The 22,296-nt window shown below is 40.7% G+C and overlaps 1 protein-coding gene across 4 annotated transcripts; it reads left to right on the top strand.

Moving 5' to 3' along the window:
• The first annotated feature begins 881 nt into the window (after window positions 1–881).
• Window positions 882–10,355, top strand: LOC148024993 (lysine-tRNA ligase). 4 transcript variants are annotated; one of them, XM_087694685.1, is made up of 6 exons: window positions 882–1,563; window positions 2,265–2,414; window positions 2,702–2,960; window positions 3,083–3,301; window positions 3,390–3,607; window positions 9,688–10,355. In XM_087694685.1, exons 1-6 carry the CDS (start codon window positions 1,219–1,221, stop codon window positions 9,985–9,987), a joined length of 1,491 nt encoding a protein of 496 aa, XP_087550811.1. In that variant the 5' UTR covers window positions 882–1,218; the 3' UTR covers window positions 9,988–10,355. The 4 variants fall into 4 exon arrangements, with proteins under 4 accessions (XP_087550811.1, XP_087550813.1, XP_087550814.1 ...); XM_087694687.1 differs by lacking the exon at window positions 9,688–10,355 and adding an exon at window positions 8,906–9,678 and having other exon boundaries at window positions 3,390–3,532; XM_087694688.1 differs by lacking the exon at window positions 9,688–10,355 and adding an exon at window positions 9,026–9,678 and having other exon boundaries at window positions 883–1,563; window positions 3,390–3,532.
• Window positions 10,356–22,296: the final 11,941 nt, after the last annotated feature.

Below are 22,296 nucleotides of genomic sequence, written 5' to 3'. Positions count from 1 at the left end.
TCAACACAGGTTGGCAAGAGGGTGCCATGTGGGGAGATGAGGTAATACACAGGTTGGTGGAAGGGTGCTGGGCAAGGAGCACCTCATCTTGAGCAGTCGTCTCTCTCTCCCTCAACATGTAGGTTGACATCAAGGTGTTAAATGGGGAGAAAGAGAGGTAACACACATGCCATGTACCCAGGTACTAAGCACAGAGAGAGAGAGAGAGAGAGAGAGAGAGAGAGAGAGAGAGAGAGAGAGAGAGAGAGAGAGAGAGAGAGAGAGAGAGTTGCAAGCTTGTCGCTTCCCAATGAATGGAAAATGACTTATACAAATATTTTAGAATTTTAAAATAGGGTTAGGTAGGGAGAATGCAAGGTAAATGACGAGAACTCCACATCCACACACCACCCAAAGAAGGGAGAGGTTGACAGCTCCTATGTGAGGTAAATGACGAACTCCACATCCACGCACCACCCAAAAAGGGAGAGGTTGACAACTCTTGTGTGGCGGTTATTTTAAAAAGCTCCTATTGGCAGTTATTGAAGCTCTCGATGGTAGCTACTTTGTTAGGTTCGGTATTGACCAAGCCTTTTAGGAGGTTTGGAAACCACCCAAACCTTTTGGGAGGTTCGAGGACACCTAAATGTACAACTTAAATAATAATATAATGATTGTTTGTTGTCATAGCTTTTGCGTGATTAAGAGTGCAAGCCATAAAACTGATTTAGTATAATACCAAAAGAGGATGCTTATGTGAGAACTCTTTTATCACATGAATCAAGTGTCTCAAACCACGCTGGTGCAAAACACCAGCAATGCCTAGGTGCGCACCATTTAGGTCCAAGTAACATACACGTACTCTCTCTCCCTCCCCCCGCCCAAAAAGGGGGCCGGCTATAGTCTTGTTTTTCATTGTACAAGCTTAGATTATGACACCTGGAGTCTTAGAACCACGTTTTAGCCTAGTTGGAATTGTGGCTGAGGTTCTGCGATGGTTGTATGCATGGAGGACGACGGAGCAGCTGATCACATTCACAAGTCCCTGTGTTCGAATGAATCTTCCTTACTCTGCATTATCGGAACCCTGTGAAGAAGCTGCATCAGAGAGTCCGCCATTGTTCGTATAAAAGGACGGAACAGCAGCACCGCATTTGGTACAAAGAAGGTTAGCGCTCTGAGCATTAAAGACAACGAGTCTACATTTTCAAAGCCAGCCTCTGTAGCTCTCCACAAAGAATGGCTTCTTGCCTCCCTCAGCGTCACAGCTGTGGCCATGGGATGGCTTTATGTCTCACACGAGACGAAGCGAATCATCTGCCTTTTTGTCATAGCAAATGGAGTTCTGGCCTCGAGCAGAGCTTCAACCTGCGGTTAGGTGCGCCTCAGAGGCTTCAGGCAGATTTCTTTTGCCCTACGCAAAGTCGAGCAATCCGCCTTGCAGGTCAAAAGAGAACGCATGACAGAGGTTTTATGGTCATGGCATCAGCTACCCCGAGCCCCCCTGGACAGTTCTATTTTAATGTAACTGGCTTCCCTTTTCCTCTTGGTCCATTCCTAAAGCGCCGCACCATCCGCAAAGAGGTGAGGTGTATCACATTTGAAAGAAAGCCTTTCTGTTGCTATGATTGATCTGTTCTTTACAACATGTAAGCTTGAATACGGTTTGTTCAGGGGTTATATCGTAACTCATTGTTTTGTCTTTCTTAAAGCCACCATCGGTTAGGATTCAGTCATTGGTTTTGAATGTTGATTATTTCCTAGTGAGTGTCATGCATAGGTCTAGAAGTCCACGCATGCAATTGAAGCTCTCTCACCAGCAATCGTAGGGGTTTGTGACGTGGACATAGCATCAATGTCTTTAAAGTTTCATGCAACTTTGAAGCTTCTCACATACGATCTCACGTTTGCTGTTGAATGAGATCTCATGCACGTTGTGTCACATTGAACAAGGCACGTGCATCATCATTATACTTCATGGTTGCTTCTTTCCTTTTATAGTTCTGTTCTTTAGCACAGGCTAATAATGATACTAAAGCATAATATCATGCATACAGCTATTGTATCAATATGGAGTTGAAATGAGTGTTTCCATGGCTGTATTTTATGAATTTTCTGTATCAAAGATGTGCTATCTTATGAAAGGTTCATACATGAGAGTCTGTATCATTAACTGAACCATCTTCTGCTCTGATATGTGGGGCTCCTTTTTGCTCATTTTGGTGTCTAACTGGATAATTCGAAATTTGTTTCTGATGTTTTAAAGTCTATAATACTTTTGTCAGGTTGATAAAGGCAGGATCTGGATTTTTGAGCAAGAGCAAGCCCTTGGATTTAGTAGTGTGACCACCAACATTCGCATGACAGTCATTAAACTGAAGTCAGGTGGTTTGTGGGTCCATGCTCCAATTGCTCCAACTAAAGAGTGCATTGAGGTACCATTCTAGATGCCAGCAAGTGTTGTCATTGGTTTTAGCATCATTGTTATCATGACTATGGCCATCATCATTGTATCTCTCAACTTAATCCCCTTGTAGTCAGCAATGATATGTCATCATCATCATTTTTTATTTTGAATCTCAAGGGAATGAATTCTGGTAGTATTGCATGTTTTTCAATGAAGTACATTGACATGGACAAGGCTTTTAGCTATAGAAAACACTCCAAAGGATGGCCCTGAGTTTGACTGATTTTTAATTCTTGGTGGTTTGGAGGGTGCCAGCTTTTGAAGGACTTGGAGGCTCCTGTAAAGTATTTAGTTCTGCCTACCTTTGCCTATGAGCATAAGATTTTTGTAGGGCCATTTTCAAGGAAATTTCCAAAGGCTCAGGTCTGGGTTGCTCCACGCCAGTGGAGTTGGCCCCTTAATCTGCCACTTGAGTTCTTTGGTATCTTTTCTGCAAAGGTGCTTCGAGATATGGACAAGTCTACACCATGGGCTAATGAGATTGATCAAAAAGTACTGAGCTCGCCAGAAGTTGGTAGGGATCTCTAACAAGCTTAACTATAGAGTGAATGTTCTGTTACCTGGCTAATAACTATACTGCATTAGTAATCTTTATCGACCTTTCTTGGTAATGCGGTTGCTTTTACTGTTCTGTAGGAATTGGGCCTTATGTAGAGGTTGCATTCTATCATAAACCATCTCGCACGCTGCTTGTAACTGATGCTGTTATATACGTACCTCAGAAGCCACCTGAGGTAGTTAGCAAAGAAGCTCTTCTTGAAGCAGCCAAGAATGGCTTGGCTGTAAAAATATTGAGTAAAGGGAAAGAAGTTCCCAATGAACCTATTGTTGACAATGAGAGAACAAGGCAACGAGGTAAAAATGATTAATGGTGTTGTTTTTGTACAGCTTTGCTATTACAAATTCAGGTCGATTCTTAGAAAGTTTTCTTGATAAAGTGCAGGATGGGAAAGAATGGTGCTTCAAATTTTATTCCTAGGCCCCTCTGACTTGCTGGAGCCACAAAGGTCCTTCGCTCAGATGTCCAAGAAGTTGATTGTCTCACCGATCATCAAAACCCTTGTATTTAGCAAGGTGCCAGAAAAGGCAAGCTCCTCTAGCGCCAGTGATATTTTTCATTCAAGGCAGCCGACAAATGATAAGTGCAATAAATTGATTAAGGTTGAAAGTCAATTGCAACCTGTAGGGAATGGTTATGCCCCTCTTAAAGTAGGATGGATAGGTAGATTGTATTTAAATCAAGTCACTATAATGAGAATAGCTCCAATCAACTGGTTCAGCTGCTGATGTTTAGGTACAGCCTCACATATTTGAAATGGTAGCACAAATTTTGTTTTTCTGGAAAGTCCATTATTTCAGGGTTCTATAACATTGCAAGTTCTTGTATACAATCTGAAAGGGTAGTGCAAATTTTGTTTTCTTGGAAAGTCCCTTATTTCAGGGTTCTTTAACATTGCACAAATCTATCAATTTGAGCATTGCAACATGATCGTTTAACTTACATGCACTTTTATAGGGATCTATGCTGTTTCGAATGAGTGAAAAAGTAAGTTGAATTAGTGAAATTAGCTAATTGTTACTTCGATTAGCAGCTAGCATAAGCTGTTACGAACCCTTGTTATTGGGATTTTACTTTGATTACATGGATGTTGGATCAAAAAGAGATGTGCTTTGAACAGATGGATACGAATGTGTGAACTTGACCATTTTAAGCTGATTCCAAGATACAAGTATGCTTCTATGCATCTCGGTTATAACTTGGTGAGGGCAGCTATGAGAAATCATAGATCCTTGGTCAGTTCTATACATCACACCCCTTTCTTAGGAAATATAAGAGTTTTCATTTCTGAAGGAGAGGGTAGGTTATTGGGAAAGCTCTTGCTATAGTTGCCTTGTGGGTTGCTATAAGTCAATGTAGACATTGTTCTCAAGAACTGTGCCCTCGTATCCTCTTGTATCTCATGATTGCACATGATGTTGTTAGGGGGATTTGTGTAGACATGTCATCCTTTAAAAGTACTTTGTAATATGAGGGTTATTTAATAGAAAAGAGCTCATTTGTTGTGTTTGTAAGTATAAGGGAGAAGAAACATGACTTATCCCTGCCATAATATTAACTTGGTCTAGTTTGTGGTGTGAAGTGGATGCTAAATTTGAGAAAGAGGTCTTGGCAAAATTAGAGTTTGAGTTCGTCCAAGAAGATGTTCTATGCATGGGAAAAAAAGCATTGCTTGACTACTTGGATAGAGAGTTGATCGCATAAATGTATAAAGAAAGTAGAGCTCATCATTTCAAGGTTTTGTGCATTGTTATTGATCGTAGACGTACTTTAGGGATTGCTCGTCTCATCACACCCTAACATTTTTCCTCACACAACTCAGTCTTCAAAATATCTCATTGTAGCAAAACGAGTATGCCATTGTGAAAGCATTGCTTGACTACTTGGGTAGAGAGTTGATCTCATAAATGTATAAAGAAAGTAGAGTTCATCATGTCAAGGTTTTGTGCATTGTTATTGATCCTAGACGCACTTTAGAGATTGCTCTTCTCATCAGACCCTAACATTTTTCCTCACACAACTTAGTCTTCAAAATGTTTCATTGTAGTCATTGTAGCAAACGAGTATGCCATTGTGAAACCTAGCTTGTGGGATGTGCTTTGGAGCTGCAACAATATATCCAAGTGTGACATCAATGCATTCTTGAGTGCAACAGACCTTTTAGGCATGATTGAGCTAGAAATCGAGCCACAAACTTTCAATAATCCTGATTTTGCTTATTGAACATCTTGAACATCGAGGACCAATATTTGTGCTAGGATGAAGTAGAAATTGGGTTAGCAACTTCATTTTGCCTATTGGTCACCGAGGACCAATAGTTATGCTTGGATGAACTCTTTGCCAACAATTGACTTGGTGTATTGTCTTCCTATGGAAGAAGTTGGAAAAACATGTCAAATGGATCAATCAGCAAAGAATTGCTCAAACGAATAATCACATGAAGTGCAGAATGGTCTGATCATTGAGTATCAGAGATAGAGATGCCTCAAATAAATAGAAAAGACATCGCATGAACAAGGCTAGGTAGAAAGATGAACAAGGAACTGTGAGCTCCCCTTTTGAAGGATTTGCTTCTTTGAGCCCTTAGTGGTCTATTCAACTTATTGCATAGGTGGCCAATCACTAGTCATGTGGCATTTAACTTGCCATTTTGGTGCCTACTAGCACTTTGTGTGTGTGTGTGTGATGAGCTGATTGATGCTGCTAACTCACATTTGATCACAAACACCTGGAGGGGACATAGTGAGCTGAGTAACATGGGTCTTCTTAACAGGGATGATTTGGCTCCTTGGTGTGCTGCAATCTCTTCACTTACTTTGTTTGATACTTAGTAGTTATGTGGCTCTTGTACTTTCTATTCTTCATAATTAGTGCAATTACCCATGATGAAAAAAAAAGGGGATTGAGCTGAGTATGTAAGAGAGAGAAATAGCCCAAAGAAATGGGAAGGGAAAAGGAGTGTGGGAACAAGGCTAGGTAGAGGGATGGAGGAGGTAAGAACTCAATCGGATGAAAGTTCCCTCTCCAAGGATTGGCCCCTTTGACTCCTTAGTGGTTGACTTGACTCAATCTAGAGGTGGTCAATCACTAGCTATGTGCATTTAGCTTGCCACTTTGGAGCCTACTTGGATTTATACTTGCATGTGATCATTGATGAGCCGATTGATGCTGTCAACTTAAATTCAAGCACAAACACATGGAAGGTGGAAGTGAGTGAGCTGAGAGGAAACTGGCTTAATGAAAAAGCTGTCAAAGGTGGAAGTGTTGGGCTCGCATGCTTCCTTTGGAACACTTGCAATGGACTTATGCTTCATAAAAAGTGTCACTCTCGAAAGAATCATCAACATCACAAAATTAAACACCAAATTACAAGAAAGAGAACAATAAGGGAAAGTAGAAAGGCCTCCTTGCAAACACATCAAGACAATTCAAGCATTGGAATCCCATCAGCCTAGTATCCCTTTGAGAGCGTTTTAGTGATGGGATATGAAGCAGCATAATGTTGTAGGCTTTTAATAGCCTTCATCTCTAAGAATCTGACAGTACAAGTTGCATGTATCAACAAGTGAGACATGCCTAAGAAGGTTGGTTCTGTGGTCCAACTTTGCTGATTGCAAAGAATCAGCTATATTCCATCAATATGCCAAAAATAGAAAAATCAGAGCCAATCGACATTTAGGATTTAGTCTGAGAAGCAGCAAAGGCAAACCAGTAATCTTCATGACAAAAGTGAGGATTATGGCTGCAACATCTCACCACTCTGATGTTCCCCCTCTTGGGTTGAGTTTTATGAGTGAATAGGGCTTTTGGAAGAGAAATGGCAAACTAGTAGTAGACTCAAATGTTCCTCCTATTGGTTTGAGTTATGAGCTGAGAGTATAAGGCTTCTTGAAGAGAAATGGAAAGCTAGCAGTAGAAATGCTCTTGTCGTGGTTGCTACAGCAGTAGAAATTGCGATTTCAGCTTCTCTTCTTATTGTCTTTGGAGGTAACTTCCATTTGCAGCCTTGTGCCTTAAAAGTTTGTGAGGTTTTGCCTTTTAATGAGTAGAAACCTTCAAAAGATGCTTGAGAAAAACTTTTTCTTTTTGTTGTTTCATGCCTAATGTTGAACACTTTGTTGCCATATGGTTGACTTTTGTATTTAGGATACATGGTGCATACCATTTCAAAATAACTCTCAAATAACTTGAGATAGAATTACAATTCCATACCACATTAAAGGTTCATATAATAGTTACTAATTTGATAGTGCTTGCTTGTTTGGTGTTATATGTGCATCCGCATAGCATGCTGCAGTTATTCAACCTCAAACCATCATTCAGATGTGCTTGGATTATTACTTTAAAAAACTTTGCTGGGTTCATAAGAAACTCTCATTGATTCTAAACATGTTGCTTGTCATCATAATGTAGACATGTTGTGGAAAAAGGCCAAGTGGGAATGGGTAGCTTGCAGGATACTCAGGGGGCTATGGTTATTGAGTTTCAAACTATCATTCATCTGTGCTTGGATTCCTATAAAACTTTGTTGGGTTCATAGGGAACTCTTATCGATGCCATACGTGCCACTCGTCATTATATTGTAGGCATGGTGTGGGATGAGGTTACCTGGAAGGGTAGATTTTATGATGGTGATATCATTGAGGTGGAGATGGAAGAGGTCTTGTTCCATATTCCATGTAGGTAAAGCTTGAGATTGGATGGCTTGCCAAATGAATTGTTCCTTAGCTTATGTTGATAAGCTCAAGAATCTACTCATTCGGCTCTGTTTGCAAGTATGGAGAACGGGCCAGATGCCCTATGATTGGAAGATGACAGTGTTGTCCTTGTTGCTAGAGATTCCTTTTTGTGAGAGTGTGCAATGGAAGAGCTCAAACATTGAGAGTGAAGGGAAGAGAGAGACTAAAATGAAAACAGAGAATGGAAGAAGAAATCTGCACTGAACTCAAAAGAATGCTGAATACAAAGTGGGCTGATCAGTCGCTGCACACAGCCCAAAGTGTCAGTGAAGGCATTGGATCAGGTTGATGATGGAGAGCATGGAATGAAGGAGAAAATCACTGGATGATGGAGTGCTGAAAATTTGCTAAAATAGTATGGCTGCCACTGTGTGGGGGCTGCTATAACATAGCAGCAGTGTCAAACTGGCCGACTGCTGGCAAATCATGCCAAAAATATGGCTGGCCTGATCAGGTGCCGCATTTAATGCAGCCAAGTGGGCACAAAACTGATTGCGAGCCCTATCAAGGCAATCCAGTGTGAATGCAGCCTCTGGCAGCCTAAAACAGAAGCACATTGAGTTGGATCACTAACCAGCCAATGCGAACACACTAAAACTGACCGAAAATTGTAATGAACTAAAATGTACACTAATAAAAGGAGCTGCGGGCTCCATCAAAACACTTGAAATGATAGATAGACAGAATGTTAAAGCCTGATGTCCTTGTCTGAGGCTCATAGGTGGGAGATGATTGTGCATGACATATATGTCTGCTAATGTCCTTCCCATTGGGCTTTGAATTCTGTACATGGTGATGATAAGTATGATGTCCTACTTCTTGCCATTGCTTCCTTGGACATAAAAGCATTGCAAGAAGTGTGCAGCCCATCTGTTTTGTGCTGGGTTAGTTGTAGGTCTCTTGGCAACATGTTACCATGCCAAGGTGTAATGGGTGTTTTGCCTTGTTGGATGTCAAGATTCATGACAGTTTTGTGAATGGCCCAGTCCTTATGTGAGGAGCAGCACCCTTGGCAGACATTTGTATGGTCTTCATTGAGGAAGTTGGCATTTCGTATGGTTGCACTAGAATGTTGGACTCTAGGTGGCATGTTCTAAATTTGACACAAAAGTTGAAATGCTGCAGTCTTTTCTTCTTTCCCACTTGATTGCTTCTTGGCAGGAGAGCTTTTACTTGACTACTTGGCTTCCCCCCGACTCTAGAAAGGAGGATAATGACTAAAGTGACCAAAATGACCAGAGCCAGACAAAGCTCCTAATGTTCTTCACTGACTCAATGTAGGGCTCACAATCGAGAGATGACCATGAATACTGATACACTGTTGGGACCACACTGAATACAAGGACTTGGACATCTGTTGTATTGCAGCAGGTGCAAGTGGAAGAAAAGGCGGAGTCTGCTGTATTACACTAGTGCAACGTAAATCTTGGTATTTTATGTTATGAGTATAAATGCAACCCAAAAGTCAAGTGAGCACCGACTCTTAGTGTCTATTCCGAAACACATCACTAATACTACAATATATTTATGTGACTTTGTACGCTGGCTGTGGGCTCTGGCATTGGTAGATAATCATTTATGTCTCAATTGACCAGAAATATGTGATGATGGCCTTGTCAGTTTTTTATTAGCTTGACAGCTCTCAGACAATTGCAATTATATATTGTGATTTTCACACTCTGATCTGTGGGCTCTGGCATTGGTAGATAATCATTTATGTCTCAATTGACCAGAAATATGTGATGATGGCCTTGTCAGTTTTTTGTTAGCTTGACAGCTCTCAGACAATTGCAATTATATATTGTGATTTTCACACTCTGATCATGTGAGATACTCAGATTAATTAGTTGTGAAATGGTCATGTCACAGCCCTCTTTGTTAACCAAAGTAGTTGTTAGCTAGAAGTTCGAATTTCGATGTTTTCTCTGATCACCTTTTTGCAGGTCAAATTATGGGTGGACAGTATTGTTAAGGACTGGCGATTCAAACAAATAATACCCTGTCACTTTGCTGCACCGATAGCTGCCAGTCCATCTGATTTTAAAGCAGCCTTTGCTTTTCTTAATGATCTTTTGAGTGAAGATGATATGAAAGTATCGGGTTTCAAACTATCGCTATCCACATTACTAGGAAAGGCTGCCAGTTATTTCCCCCCAGATGACATGAGGACTCTGTCATCTTTAGATGAATTTTTGGTCTCTCTTGGTGCTGTAAAGAAGACTGTCTCTAACAGGAGACGTTGATTCTGCATCACTGGAAGGATGGAATTGTCATGCTTGATTTGTGAACCTAGGAAGTCAAGCATTCACATATTGCTTGTTTGAAGCTGAAGTTTTAGGGCAAAGGAGGTGGTTCTTGAGAGGGGCAACAATTTGGTGGTTCTTACTAGCTTTCATGCTGTGGATATGCACTACATGAGAGCAAAATTTTTTAATCTGATTCCATGCTGCCTAAACTAAAGTACATACCTGTCATCCAGGATGAAGGATTGGATCAGTAAAGTCAGGCAATGCAGTCATGCAATCACCCAGAAAATTATTTGAGTTCATGTGGAGCATATGTGAAAAGTCATGTTGTAAATTTGAAGTGGGACAACTTTCAGTTTTATGTACATCCAGTGTTTCTTTCACCTGGCTGAAACTTGCTAGATATGCATGATTAGGGAAAGCTGTTACAGTTCACCTCGAAGCAATACAGCCATGGTCAGATATCCACAGCAAACATTCTCAAAACTAAAAGGAACATGTTAAAGATGGCTAGAGTTAAGGCATCCACAGACAGCATCTGTTAACTTTCTTGCTGTAGAATAGGCCTTGCATGTCTCTAGCCTGTGAATTGTAGTTCCAAGTTGGGGTTAGACTCATGATGAAAGTATCCGTGATGTGCAAATGCGGGTAAGCTAGTTATCTCTAAGTGGCCAATGTTATAGAGAACCATGACGACGTTTTGTCATTTATATACATAGCTTTCTATGAGTGCTGGCCAGGCGATTTCCATTTTACATCCATGATCTCCCGTTCCCTCTACATTGCCTATTATGTGCAGGATCTTATATCCATGATGTCCCCTTCCAGACGTTTGAATTCTGATATTTATCTGAGGTTTACTTGAATTTCCACCCCAATAATGAGAAGTGCATAAATTACATGGAGTTAAGCTGTATGTACAGGTGCAATTTCCACGTTTTGCTACACTAACGGGGTTGGTTTTTTACAGATGGGCTTTTTACATGGGTGCATATGCGCATAATCATATACATTTTGCACACTAGATGGGAACATCACGCTTCATGAGGTCTATGAAACTTTAATGCTTTTCTATTAGAGGCACTCGTGAGCAATGGTTAGCTAGCAGAAGCATAACTACATTTTGTGTGACATGGTTAGTGTGGGCACATGATTGCTTCAAGGTGGTCAGATTGATATTCCATGTACAGAAGTCTCATCATTATTGCACGCAAGCATTGGAAGATGTTCTTAGTTTGTTCAATATGCGGTGATAGCCTTGTGGACATTTGTTCTGAATTTTCATGCACATCTCATACTGCTTACATGTGTATTTGATATATTTTGTTTCAAATGTACATGCACGTCCTATTTTGCATGCTTTGTAGATGTAGCTTAGTCATATTTTGGGTTCTTAATATGGAAGCTGAATCATGTGAATAGGGAAAGTGAGTTTTAGGTGAGAGAGAGAGAGAGAGAGAGAGAGAGAGAGAGAGAGAATGAATTGTATTAACGTCCTTTAAGATGCCTTAAAGGTGTATAGAATAAAGACACAAATCAAAGTGTTAGTAACAATCTATGCAAATCAAAGTTTAGTTACAATCTACTTTTAGGAGCCAGTACAAATAGAAATCCATTGTAGGCTTGGCATAAAAAAGAGAATTAGCTACTAAAGTTATCGACGCTGAATAATATTTCATGTTCCAAAAGCAACTTAAGTGTTTTTATGGCGACTTTGCTACCTTGACATGTCGTTCATTTGTCCCAGACAAAGCTTAGTGCCTAGGCTTTTCGAACTCCTTTATGATGATTTTGCCACTTGGATAAATGATCAATTTGCCCTCCTTCCTAGTTGGCTTCATCTTGGCAATTTTACTCGGTTGCACTTCGAGTTGTGTTGGTATAAGGGTGTTTGTGATCCATAGTTTGGTTCCCTTTAACATTTTGATTGCATTATTGTAGCTTTATCTTTCATATTTTCAAGCATTAAAGTTGCTTGGTCATTTCCTTGCTAGGTGATTTGGTACTGCAAAATTCACTTGAACTCTTTTTCTTTCAATATTGGTCTTAGTTTGGTCTCTATCTTGTATGATTGTGTATTCTTTTTGCTCTTCATCTAGTTTCTCTTGTGTTACTTCATGCCATCCCCAAGGAAGGTCACTTGTACATGCATGAGATGTGATCTTCTTTTGTAAGAAAGCTTCATTAACTATCAGAAAGATGATGTTTGTCATACTTCATTGATCTGCTTTCTTTATTGTTTTGATTTCCTTTTGTACTTGTTGATCTTTCTTTTGTATTTTTTCAACTTCCTTATGTTCTTGTCGTATCTTGGTTATTTTGGTTTGCATGAACGAGCCTTTATAAGGAAGGGGGAACAATAGATGAGACGAAGAAAAGGACGAGACTATTATTGAGGGAAAAAGAGAGATGATTGGAAGATTAGAAAGCTAGAATTTGGGAGATGATTGGAGAGAGAGAGAGAGAGATGCATATACAATGTTTGAATATAGTAACAATAAGCTATCCTTTCCAAATGAGGAAGTGACGTGGTATGTAGGTAATAAAAGAAAAACTATTGAAATGAAAAGAGAGCTCAATAAGAAAGCAAAAGAATTGTTAATGCAATACTATTAAATTGCAAAAACATCTAAAACTTTATATACGAGGTGGTGGTTGCCAACTAATGAATTGCCAAAGAAATTGAGCAAAAAATTTGTGAAAGGAAGATTCAAAAGCCTTGGTGTCTTTCTCAATTTATCAAGCATTGATATGAAAGACTAAAGAATAATCCCTTCTCTATATTCTTTATAAGTACTATACATGTGGCAGTTACTTCCCTACCTCTATGGTTCATGTATACATGTATTTTTTGTGCTTTCTAACTAGCTTCTTCCTCTTCACACACTCACTTTTGCCTTTTTCTTCCCTCACTAGCAAGTCATGGGTATTTTATCCTTGGCATTACTAATCAATGCCCTATATTATGCCACCTTACTTAATGATCATAGTTTTGCTTGTATATTTCATGTGGAGAATATGAAAGGACACAACTAATTGGGAATCAAGAAAAATCTATAGCCTCCAATCATTTGTTATACATGATAAAGAACACCTAGGGTGATTATATAGTGACAGAATGATAGCGGAACATGATTGAGGACCACGAAAAGCATCTAAACTTCACACACACACACACACACACACACACACACACACACACACACATAGAGGCTTCATTTGTGTTTTCCAATAAGGAGAAGTCTAATGTGGATAGAGGAATAGCCATTTGAAGATCGTTTGTTTGGCATCAATATATAAAACTCTAGTCTCATTAGCTCTATATAGAGGGACCTACATGCTTGAAATGATTGGGGGAGAGAGAGGGAGCTTGAGCTCTTATAAGACACAAAACATATAGAGAATGCACACAAAATACGAAATTAAAAGTCCTAGTACTTTTTTTTTTCATTATAATAATCTACTAAGAATAAGAGTGAGGAAAACATACATAATATACAAGTGGTCCATATGGAAGATGACTAGATAGGTATCCCATAACTTGAGTAGGTGGATTGACTGATGTCCAGTTGCAAAGTATCATTGTAATGATATGTCCTGACCGCATTAGTGATATGAATGCAAGAACAGTCATCCAAGTACATGAGTATTATCTTATGTTGAGCTTGACATCTCAATAGTTCCCCTCAAGCTCACCTTTATGACCTATACTCCGAGCAAGCTGTGAAAATGCTAAAGCTTTTCTTCTCCCAAAGCCTTGGTGAAAATATCGAAAACTTGTTCTTTTGTACTCACATATATGAGATCAATATTACCTACCAAGATGGATCTTTGATGATGAAATGATAATGAATCTCAATGTGTTTCATGCATATATAAAACACTAGGTTCCTAGCCAACTATATTTTGCTCATGTTGTCACAATGAATGATAAGTCTCCTATTTAATTGTATCCCCAAATCATCAAGTAGTTTTCTCATCCAAGCTATCTCACATGTTGCCATAGCAACATCTCTATCCTCTACCTCTATACTCTATGCAATAATGGGCCATTTCTTACTGCCCCAGTCATAGCTCCGCTTCCAAAGAAAAATACATAGCCACTGGTGGACATTGTGTCAAACACGCTACTTGCTCAATCATCAACCAAATAATTGCACCACTGAGTCACCCTCATAAAAGATACCATAATCCAATGTGGTATCAAGGTACTGCAAGATACATCACTATCCAAATGAGACTTACGAGGCACCTGCATATATTGATCTCTAAGCCAATTGTGTGGTTATAATCTAGCTTGGTGATAGTGGTGAAGATTCAACTTTCCACCATCTTTCTGTACATTATGGGACCCTCCAATATCTCATCCACATGAGCACTTAGCTTCACATTTTGATCTAATGGCATTGAGACTTATAATCAACCATACCATACTTAGTTAGCATATCCAAGATGTACCACCTTTGTGAGAGCCAAATCCCCTTAGATATTTTGATTACCTTAATGCCAAGAAAGTACTTCAGCCATCCCAAATCTTTTAGGTCAAAATTTTACTTGAGAAGACTCTTCACACGCTCCACTTCTTACACATTATCGCCCCTAATAATTAAATCATCCACATACAAGGTAATGACAACAATGCCTATCACTTTGACGTCCATAAAGTGAGTGATTTTCATTTCGAATAGGAAAACCAATAGAGACAAGATATTGTGTTATCTTGCCATACCATGTTCGTGGGTGCCTATTTCAGTCCATACAAGGCTTTGTGTAGCCTACACACTTAATCTATTGGGGTTAAAGGCACATGTGCCTAGCTGCGCGTAGATTACTGCACTCTTGCTCTTGCTCCTTTCACCATAGCTCTTGCTTTTACTCATGTGCTTCCACTCCAGACTCGCTCCCTTCAATTGGTAGCAAAGCCATTGCACCAACATGGAGGAGCTCTTCCCCTTTAGTTTGTTTCAACCTGTCAATACCTATAGTAGTTCATTTTTGAGGACAACCATGGATCCTTCACTCAAAGGTATGCATTGAGTTCCATCTCTTCCCTGCTTCTTCCCTTCACTTGAGGCTTGTTCTAGGACTTCCTTGAGATATATTGGAGTTTTCCTTGTGCCTCATTTGGCTCAACATTAGTGAAGGGAGTGAGCCTAGAGTGGAAGCATGTGAGCGAAAGTAAGATCTATTGTGGAAGGAGCAAGAGCAAGAGAGAGACATAAGATGTGGGAACTCCAATAGTTACAATGTATGACTTGCATTCCCTTTATTTAAATGTCACTAAAAGAATATGGAATGAAGTGACAGTGATGGCTGCTCATCACAACAGGCTTCAGCCCCTTGTCAATACTTCCATTCTCAGGTTAGCTATGCGTTTGGCATATCAAAACAATTGATACCGAATCATTGCAATGAGTCAAATGATGGCAAATCAAAACTAAAAAACAAGTCAAGTTAGCTAGCCAAATTAAATTAAAGTTAACAACTCTGAAAGTTTAATTAAGTTATACTACACGCTAGTGTACAAGTGTGTGGGTACTGTCAGTATAGTAATATATAGGTAGCTAGGCACATGTACCTTTACCCCCAACAACCTCCCCCTTAAAGGCAAATGTATCTGTACTGAGAAGAGAACATTAAAAAAAAAGTGACAAAGTACAAATGTACATAAGTACAACAGGATGCAGAAAGACGTCATCTCATCCAACGCCCATCAACATCCTAATTAAGGAAAAATGCTCCATTGAGAGACTTTTCGTGAGTAGATCTATATGATTATGGTTAATTGAGATCTTGATAAGGTCAACAGGCCTGCCCTCACAACGACTCTTTGATGAAGTGGTAATGCACCTCAATGTGTTTCGTCTTTGCATGGAATACTAGATTTTTGGCTAGTTGGATAGCACTCATAGAATCTGAATACAGTGTAGGGACCACATCAATAATACCAAGGTCTAGATGGCCTAACCAAAGGGCCTCCTTGAAAGCCTTAGTGACTACAACATACAATCCAAATGCAGTTTAGGGACCTGATCAATAATATCAAGATCTACCACGAGATAGCAGCCTAACCAGAGAACCTCCTTATAAGCCTTAGTGGCTATATTATACTCGGCCTTAGTAGTAGAGAGGACTTGTATTTTTGTACTTTGGACATCCAAGAAACAACACCTCTAGCAAAGGTGAAGACATAGCCAGAGATGGACTTCCTACTGTGTGCATGTCTTGTATAATCAAAGTCAGTGTACCCCATGACTCCTGTATCCTAACCACCATAACATATGCACATAGGTGCTATGTCCTTTACGTACCTCATGATACCCTTGATAGCATTCCAATGCCATTTGCCAGGTGTAGCCATATGGCGTGCCACAACTCCCACTAAATGTTATGTTAGCACGAGTGGCTATTATGGCATTCATCAAATTGACCATGGTGGATGGATAAGGGATCTTGGCTATCTCGACATTCAACTCATCATATTGCGAAAAATTGGCTTGACTAATCTTCACATGGGAAGGTAGAGGACATCCAATAGAATTAACATCTTGCATATGAAATTGCTCAAGGACTTTCTGGATATATTCCTGTGATAGATAAATGAGCATCTTAGAGTGATTGTGTGTGATGCACATTCCAAGAATATGTGAGGCTTGTCCTATGTCCTTCATCTCAAAGCTCTTCTTGAGCTGAGATTTCAAGGCATCTGGCTTATCACGAGCACTCTTAGAAATAAGAATGTTGTCCTCATAGAGTACCAAAATCATAAGACTGCTATTACAAGCGTTCTTTGTGTATAAGCTTGGATCCATAGCACTATGACTATATCCCTATGAATATATAAAAGCATCAAACTTGTGGTACCATTTCCTAGGTGACTGCTTAAGGCCATAGAGACTCTTTCTCGACTTGCACACTATGCATTCCCTACCTTTTTCTTCAAAGCCCTTAGGCTACTACATATAGATCTCATCATGCAAGTCCCCATGTAAAAAAGCTGTCTTTACATCCCATTTGTGTTGGGGGTAAAGACTCCTCTGCCTAGCCACTCGTGTATTACTACATTGACAGTACCTGCCACTGCACACTGCAGGTGGTGGGCACCCATCACTGCCACTTTATTCTTTATTCTTTTAGTGAAAGTTTGAATAAAGGAAGGCCCGGTCACATATTGTGACTGTTGGAGTTCCCATTTGTGTGTCTCTCTCTTCTTGCTCTTGCTCTCCGCTATAGCTCACTTCCAAGAAAGCTTCGATCCTTCTCACCTTTCAATTGGTATCAGAGCTTTTGATCAGAGCTTGATATCATGGAGCTTGGCCCGGCATTACTTCAACCCGGATTGAAGACCTAGAGCTTGGGGCTTCAATGCCAACCATGGCTTCTTTCCCCTGAGGTAAGATTTCATCTCCCGCCTCTCCCCGGCCCTCATACGCTCTTTGCAGGTGTTCCTTGGCTTCATTGGGCACCTTGCATGCCCCCATTTGACCCCTTATCCTCAGCATAACCAGCATGCCCCACAATAGCAGCTCACGTTTTTTTGCACTTGTTTCAAAATTTGACTTAAAAATCCCATGTTTTCTCATATCTCAGGCATCCAAAACCTGATTTAGGCAAGATAAGAGACTAACTTGGGGCTTTAGCACGCTCCAGACACGATGGCGATGCTAGATCTAGCAAATTCTGATCACAGCAGTTTGTGCAACATATTTTAGTTGATTTACAGCAAGAAAATGTCATGCTCTTAGCTTATCTGATGCTCCCAAGGCTTGGTATTTGATGCCCAGATGCTTTGGGGATGTTTGCCCAATGTTTTGAGATGCTTTGGGACTTGGTTTGAGCTTCCATAGCTCGATTTATGGAGGGATTTACTGCTATACATTATTTGGGTAGCAAGGTTTTATCAGGGACGGCTTATGTATAATGCTCTTTGTTGACATTTGGGTGTCCTGTTGGATGTATTGATGCTTGGTTATCATGGTTTATGCCCGGATATGCTATTTGAGAGCTATTGAGCCTTGATTTGGATGCAGACACTTCATTGTTGGTTGGGATTTATGATACCTTGGTTGACAGGTTGTTTTACCTCTAGTTTGGTTATGCCTATTGGTTTCGGGCTATGTCTTTGGGATATGCAATGAAGTATTGACCTTCGGGGTACGACATCAAGCTTGTCTTTGGTTTCAGATCTTCATTTGAGCTTAAGCTCGACTTTGGAATGCATTTGATGCTCTGTCTTGGATGTACATATGGCATGTATGTTACCTATGTCTGACCGGTCTTGATATGCTTTGCCTATGCCACTACTACATGCTAGTTATATTGTTTGGAGTTGATTGCTACTAGTGCCTTGTCTTGGCTTGCATGTGGCTTCCTGGAACTTACTTGGGATATTTCTTGGCTTGCTAGAGTTACATTTGGGATACAATTGATGTCTATGGATGCTCTAATTGGAGGCTACATAGCCTATATGCTCATGATGTCTTATTGATGTCTGGTCTTGGATCTTTCATCACTGGTTCTCTCATATGCCTTTCTTGAGCTTCTTGGCTTGATCTATATGTATTTTGTGCCAGTGGGAGCATCGTTGGATGTTTGATAGACATTGAGCATGTGGTTTATGCTATTGAGCTTTGAATCTTCTGAGATTGGGATCTTCTTCACTTGGATGTTGCATGGTTGATATGCCATGGTCTGCATACATGTATTTGGGCTGATTTGGGCTTCACACTCCTTGAGCATTGTCTCTCACTGAACATTTGTGTTACAATGTGGTTGAGGAAGCATAGAGTGCTTGGCAGCTTTGGGATAAAATTAAGAACCTCTATGACAAGAAAAGTCCAACAAGTCAAATGTATTGACCAAAGCAACTTATGGACTTGTGCATGAAGGAGAATATGACATTATCTGCTCATTTAAGCCAGTTCCATGCTATTCTCAAGAACTTGACTTTGCAGGGTATTACCTTTACTGATGAGGTTACTCCATTGTTTTTGCTTGGGACTTTAAGTGAGTCATGGCCACACTGCCTTATATGCTCCTGCTACTATTTTGAACTTGTCTAATGTAGAGAGTGCTATTCTGTAGGAAGAGATCAACTGTAAGAACTTGGATGCCTCTCGTGTATCGCATGCTTTGACTGTTAGAGGCAAAGATGGTAATGGCAAGAATGACTGTGGGAATGGCCATGGCATAGACTTGCAGAAGTCTAGGTTTAAGTCACACGATAAGTCGCACATTAAGTCTCGTGGGAGAAATGCTAATGTGACATGTCATCATTGCAGCAAGAAGGGTCATATACGGCCATAGTGTCATGAGTTGTGCAATGAGAGCACAAAGAGAATGGGAAAGACAAAGTACATGAAAAGTCCTTTGATCGCAGCATTATGCCTGCAAAATCTAGTGTGAAAATCAAGGAGATAAATGTCATGCAGAGATTGATGACTCCGATGGGGAGTACATGCTTGCAGCTAGTTCTTGTGATGCTACGTCGTTGACCGATGTTCACTCTATATATGTGTAGTGCTGGCTTTTGGATTTTGGTGCTTCATTTCATATTACACCATGCTGTGAGTGGTTCCACTCCTACCGCATTATCTCTAGTTCAGTTCGCTTGGGTGATGACAGGTTACTTGCTATTGTTGGCATTGGGGATGTACGACTGCAGTTCTCTCTTGATAGTACTTTTCTGTTATAGGATGTACGACTGCAGTTCTCTCCTGATAGTACTTTTCTGTTATAGGATGTACGTCATGTACCTGCACTTACACTCAGTCTTATGTTTGTAGGGCAACTTGATAATGCTGGATTTCATGTTTCATTTGGGAATTTTACCTAGAAGATCACCCGTGTGCAGACTTGTACTTACTAGAGGTGCCAAAGCTGGCAGCCTCTATCCTCTTGTAGTTGATGGGTCCTCTGTTGACCATGTTTTGTTAGTGGGTTCCATCCCACATGCATCTCTTTGGCATGCCCGTTTGGGCCACATGTCCTTGAAGGGAATGAAAATGCTTTCTGGTTTGTAGTACTTACCGCCCCTTGACTATGCATATTTTGTTTCATGTGAGCATTGTCTTTATGGCAGACATACTAGGAATACACATAAGAAGTCTGGTAGGACATGCATGAGTGAGCCCTTGGCATTGGTACATTTGGATGTCTGTGGACCCATGCTCTGTCAGTCTATGGGTGGTGCAAAGTATTTTGTGACGTTCATTGACGATTTTTCACGTAAAGTCTAGGCTTGCCCCATTAAGCTTAAGTCAGAAGTCTTGACTGTGTTTCAAAGATGGCTTGCATTGGTCAAGAGCCAGACGGGCATAAGTTGAAATGCCTTAGGACTGACAATGGGGGAGAATACGTGTCATGTGCTTTCAAGCAACTATGTGATGAGAGCAGTATTTAGCATCAGTTGACCGCCCCCTATACTCCACCCTAGAATGGTTTGGCTAAGCGGATGAATAGAACCATTTAGGAGTGTGTACGTAGTATGTTTAGCCATACAGGCTTACCACAGAGCTTTTGGGCTGAGGCAGTCAGTACAGTTGTGTATGTCGTAAATAGATCATCTTCTAGTGGTTTGGATTTCCAGGTTGTAGAGGAGGTATGGACTGGGAAACCTCTGTCTTATGCGCATCTATGTGTCTTTGGAGGTGAGGCATTCTGCCATGTGCCCAAAGACAAGCGTACTAAGTTGGATCCTAAGAGTGTCAAATGCATTTTCCTTGGCTATGGGGATGCAAGCGAGATGGGCTATCACCTCTAGGATTCGCAAGCGCGGAAAGTCATCCGCAGCCATGATATAGTCTTCCATGAAGACAACATGTATAGGAAGCCTAAGAAGGTGGTAGAGATATGCAGGGTTATATTCCAGGAGGAGCCATGTGCTCCTGCATAGCCAGTTGGATAGCCTACAACAGTAGTTGATACACATGGACAGGGTGTTGAACGGCCGTATAGCCTGTCGCCGTGAGACAATCTACTAGAGATAGATGTCCACATGATAGATTTGAGCCCTCGATGCATTATTTCTTGGTTATGGATGTAGGAGAGCCTCTCACCTATGATGAGGCTATGTGTAGGGGTGACAGTTACTCCTGGGAGAGGGGTATGCAGTCTGAGATAGACTCCTTGCACAAGAATATGACTTGGGATTTGGTTGCATTGCCTCAGGGAGCAATAAGACTTTGCCATGCAAATGGGTGTACAAGCTGAAAATTACCCTTGGAAACCCTAAGCCGGCTTATAAGGCAAGACTTGTTGCTAAGGGTTTTAAACAAGAGCACGGAGTTGACTTTGATGAAGTTTTTTCTCCTATGGTCAAGATGACCACCCTACACTTGGTTTTGGCCTTAGTCGTGCAGCTTGACTTGGATATGTATTAGTTGGATGTCAAGATTACATTCTTACATGGGGATTTACATGATGAGATATACATGGAGTAGCCTAAGGGCTTTGCATAACCTAGCAGAGAGCACCTAGTGTGCAAGTTGAAGAAAAGTCTTTATGACTTGAAGCAGGCACCTAGGGAGTGGTATCATAATTTTGATGCCTTTATGCAGTCATAGGGGTACAACAAGAGTGCTATGGATCCGTGTCTTTACACAAAGAAAGCCAGTGATGGATCATTGCTTATTTTGGTACTTTATGTGGATGATATGCTGATAGTAGGAAAAGCTCATGATGAGCTGGATGCTCTTAAATCTCAGCTGAAGAAGAGCTTTGAGATGAAGGATTTGGGACAGGCCTCTCACATTCTTGGTATGTGCATTAAGCGTGACATAGGCATCAGGGACTACTCTACCTCTCACAAAGGGAGTATATTCATAAAGTCCTTGAGTGTTTTCGCATGCAGGACGTAAAGCCTATTGGCTATCCGTTACCTTCTTATGTGAAGGTTTCATAGACCGATTGTCCGCAGATGGATGAGTAGAGGGTCGAGATGGCCAAGATCCCTTATGCATCAGCCGTGGGCAGCAGTTTGATGTATGCCATGATAGTCGCTCGTCCAGATATTGCTTTTGCAATTGGTGTTGTGGCACACTATATGAATACACTTGGCAAAAAGCATTGGGATGCCGTAAAGGGTATAATGAGATACCCGAAGGGCACAGCAGATATGTGTATTTGCTATGGTAGCCAGGATATAGGAGTTGTGGGCTACATAGACTTCGATTATGCAGGACATGTAGATAGTAGGAAGTCCACTTCCGGCTATGTCTTTATATATGCTAGAGGTGCTGTTTCTTGGATGTTCAAGGTTCAAAAGTGTATGACTCTCTCTACCACTGAGGCCGAGTATGTTGTGGC

This window comes from Lygodium microphyllum, chromosome 15 (assembly GCF_053477565.2).
Source record: "Lygodium microphyllum isolate KBCC chromosome 15, Lygodium_microphyllum_v1.1.10, whole genome shotgun sequence".
Taxonomy (NCBI): Eukaryota; Viridiplantae; Streptophyta; class Polypodiopsida; order Schizaeales; family Lygodiaceae; genus Lygodium; species Lygodium microphyllum.
The sequence above is the reverse complement of the archived record's forward strand: the minus strand, read 5'-3'. Positions and strand labels throughout refer to the sequence as shown.

What these genes read in the sequence shown, in the direction of transcription:
- LOC148024993 (XM_087694685.1), top strand. Translation starts at nt 1,219, where the DNA reads ATGGCTTCTTGCCTCCCTCAGCGTCACAGCTGTGGCCATGGGATGGCT. An exon ending in TGAGAGAACAAGGCAACGAG is followed by an intron (nt 3,302 to 3,389) that starts GTAAAAATGATT and finishes GATAAAGTGCAG; the next exon opens with GATGGGAAAGAATGGTGCTT. An exon ending in AGTGCAATAAATTGATTAAG is followed by an intron (nt 3,608 to 9,687) that starts GTTGAAAGTCAA and finishes ACCTTTTTGCAG; the next exon opens with GTCAAATTATGGGTGGACAG.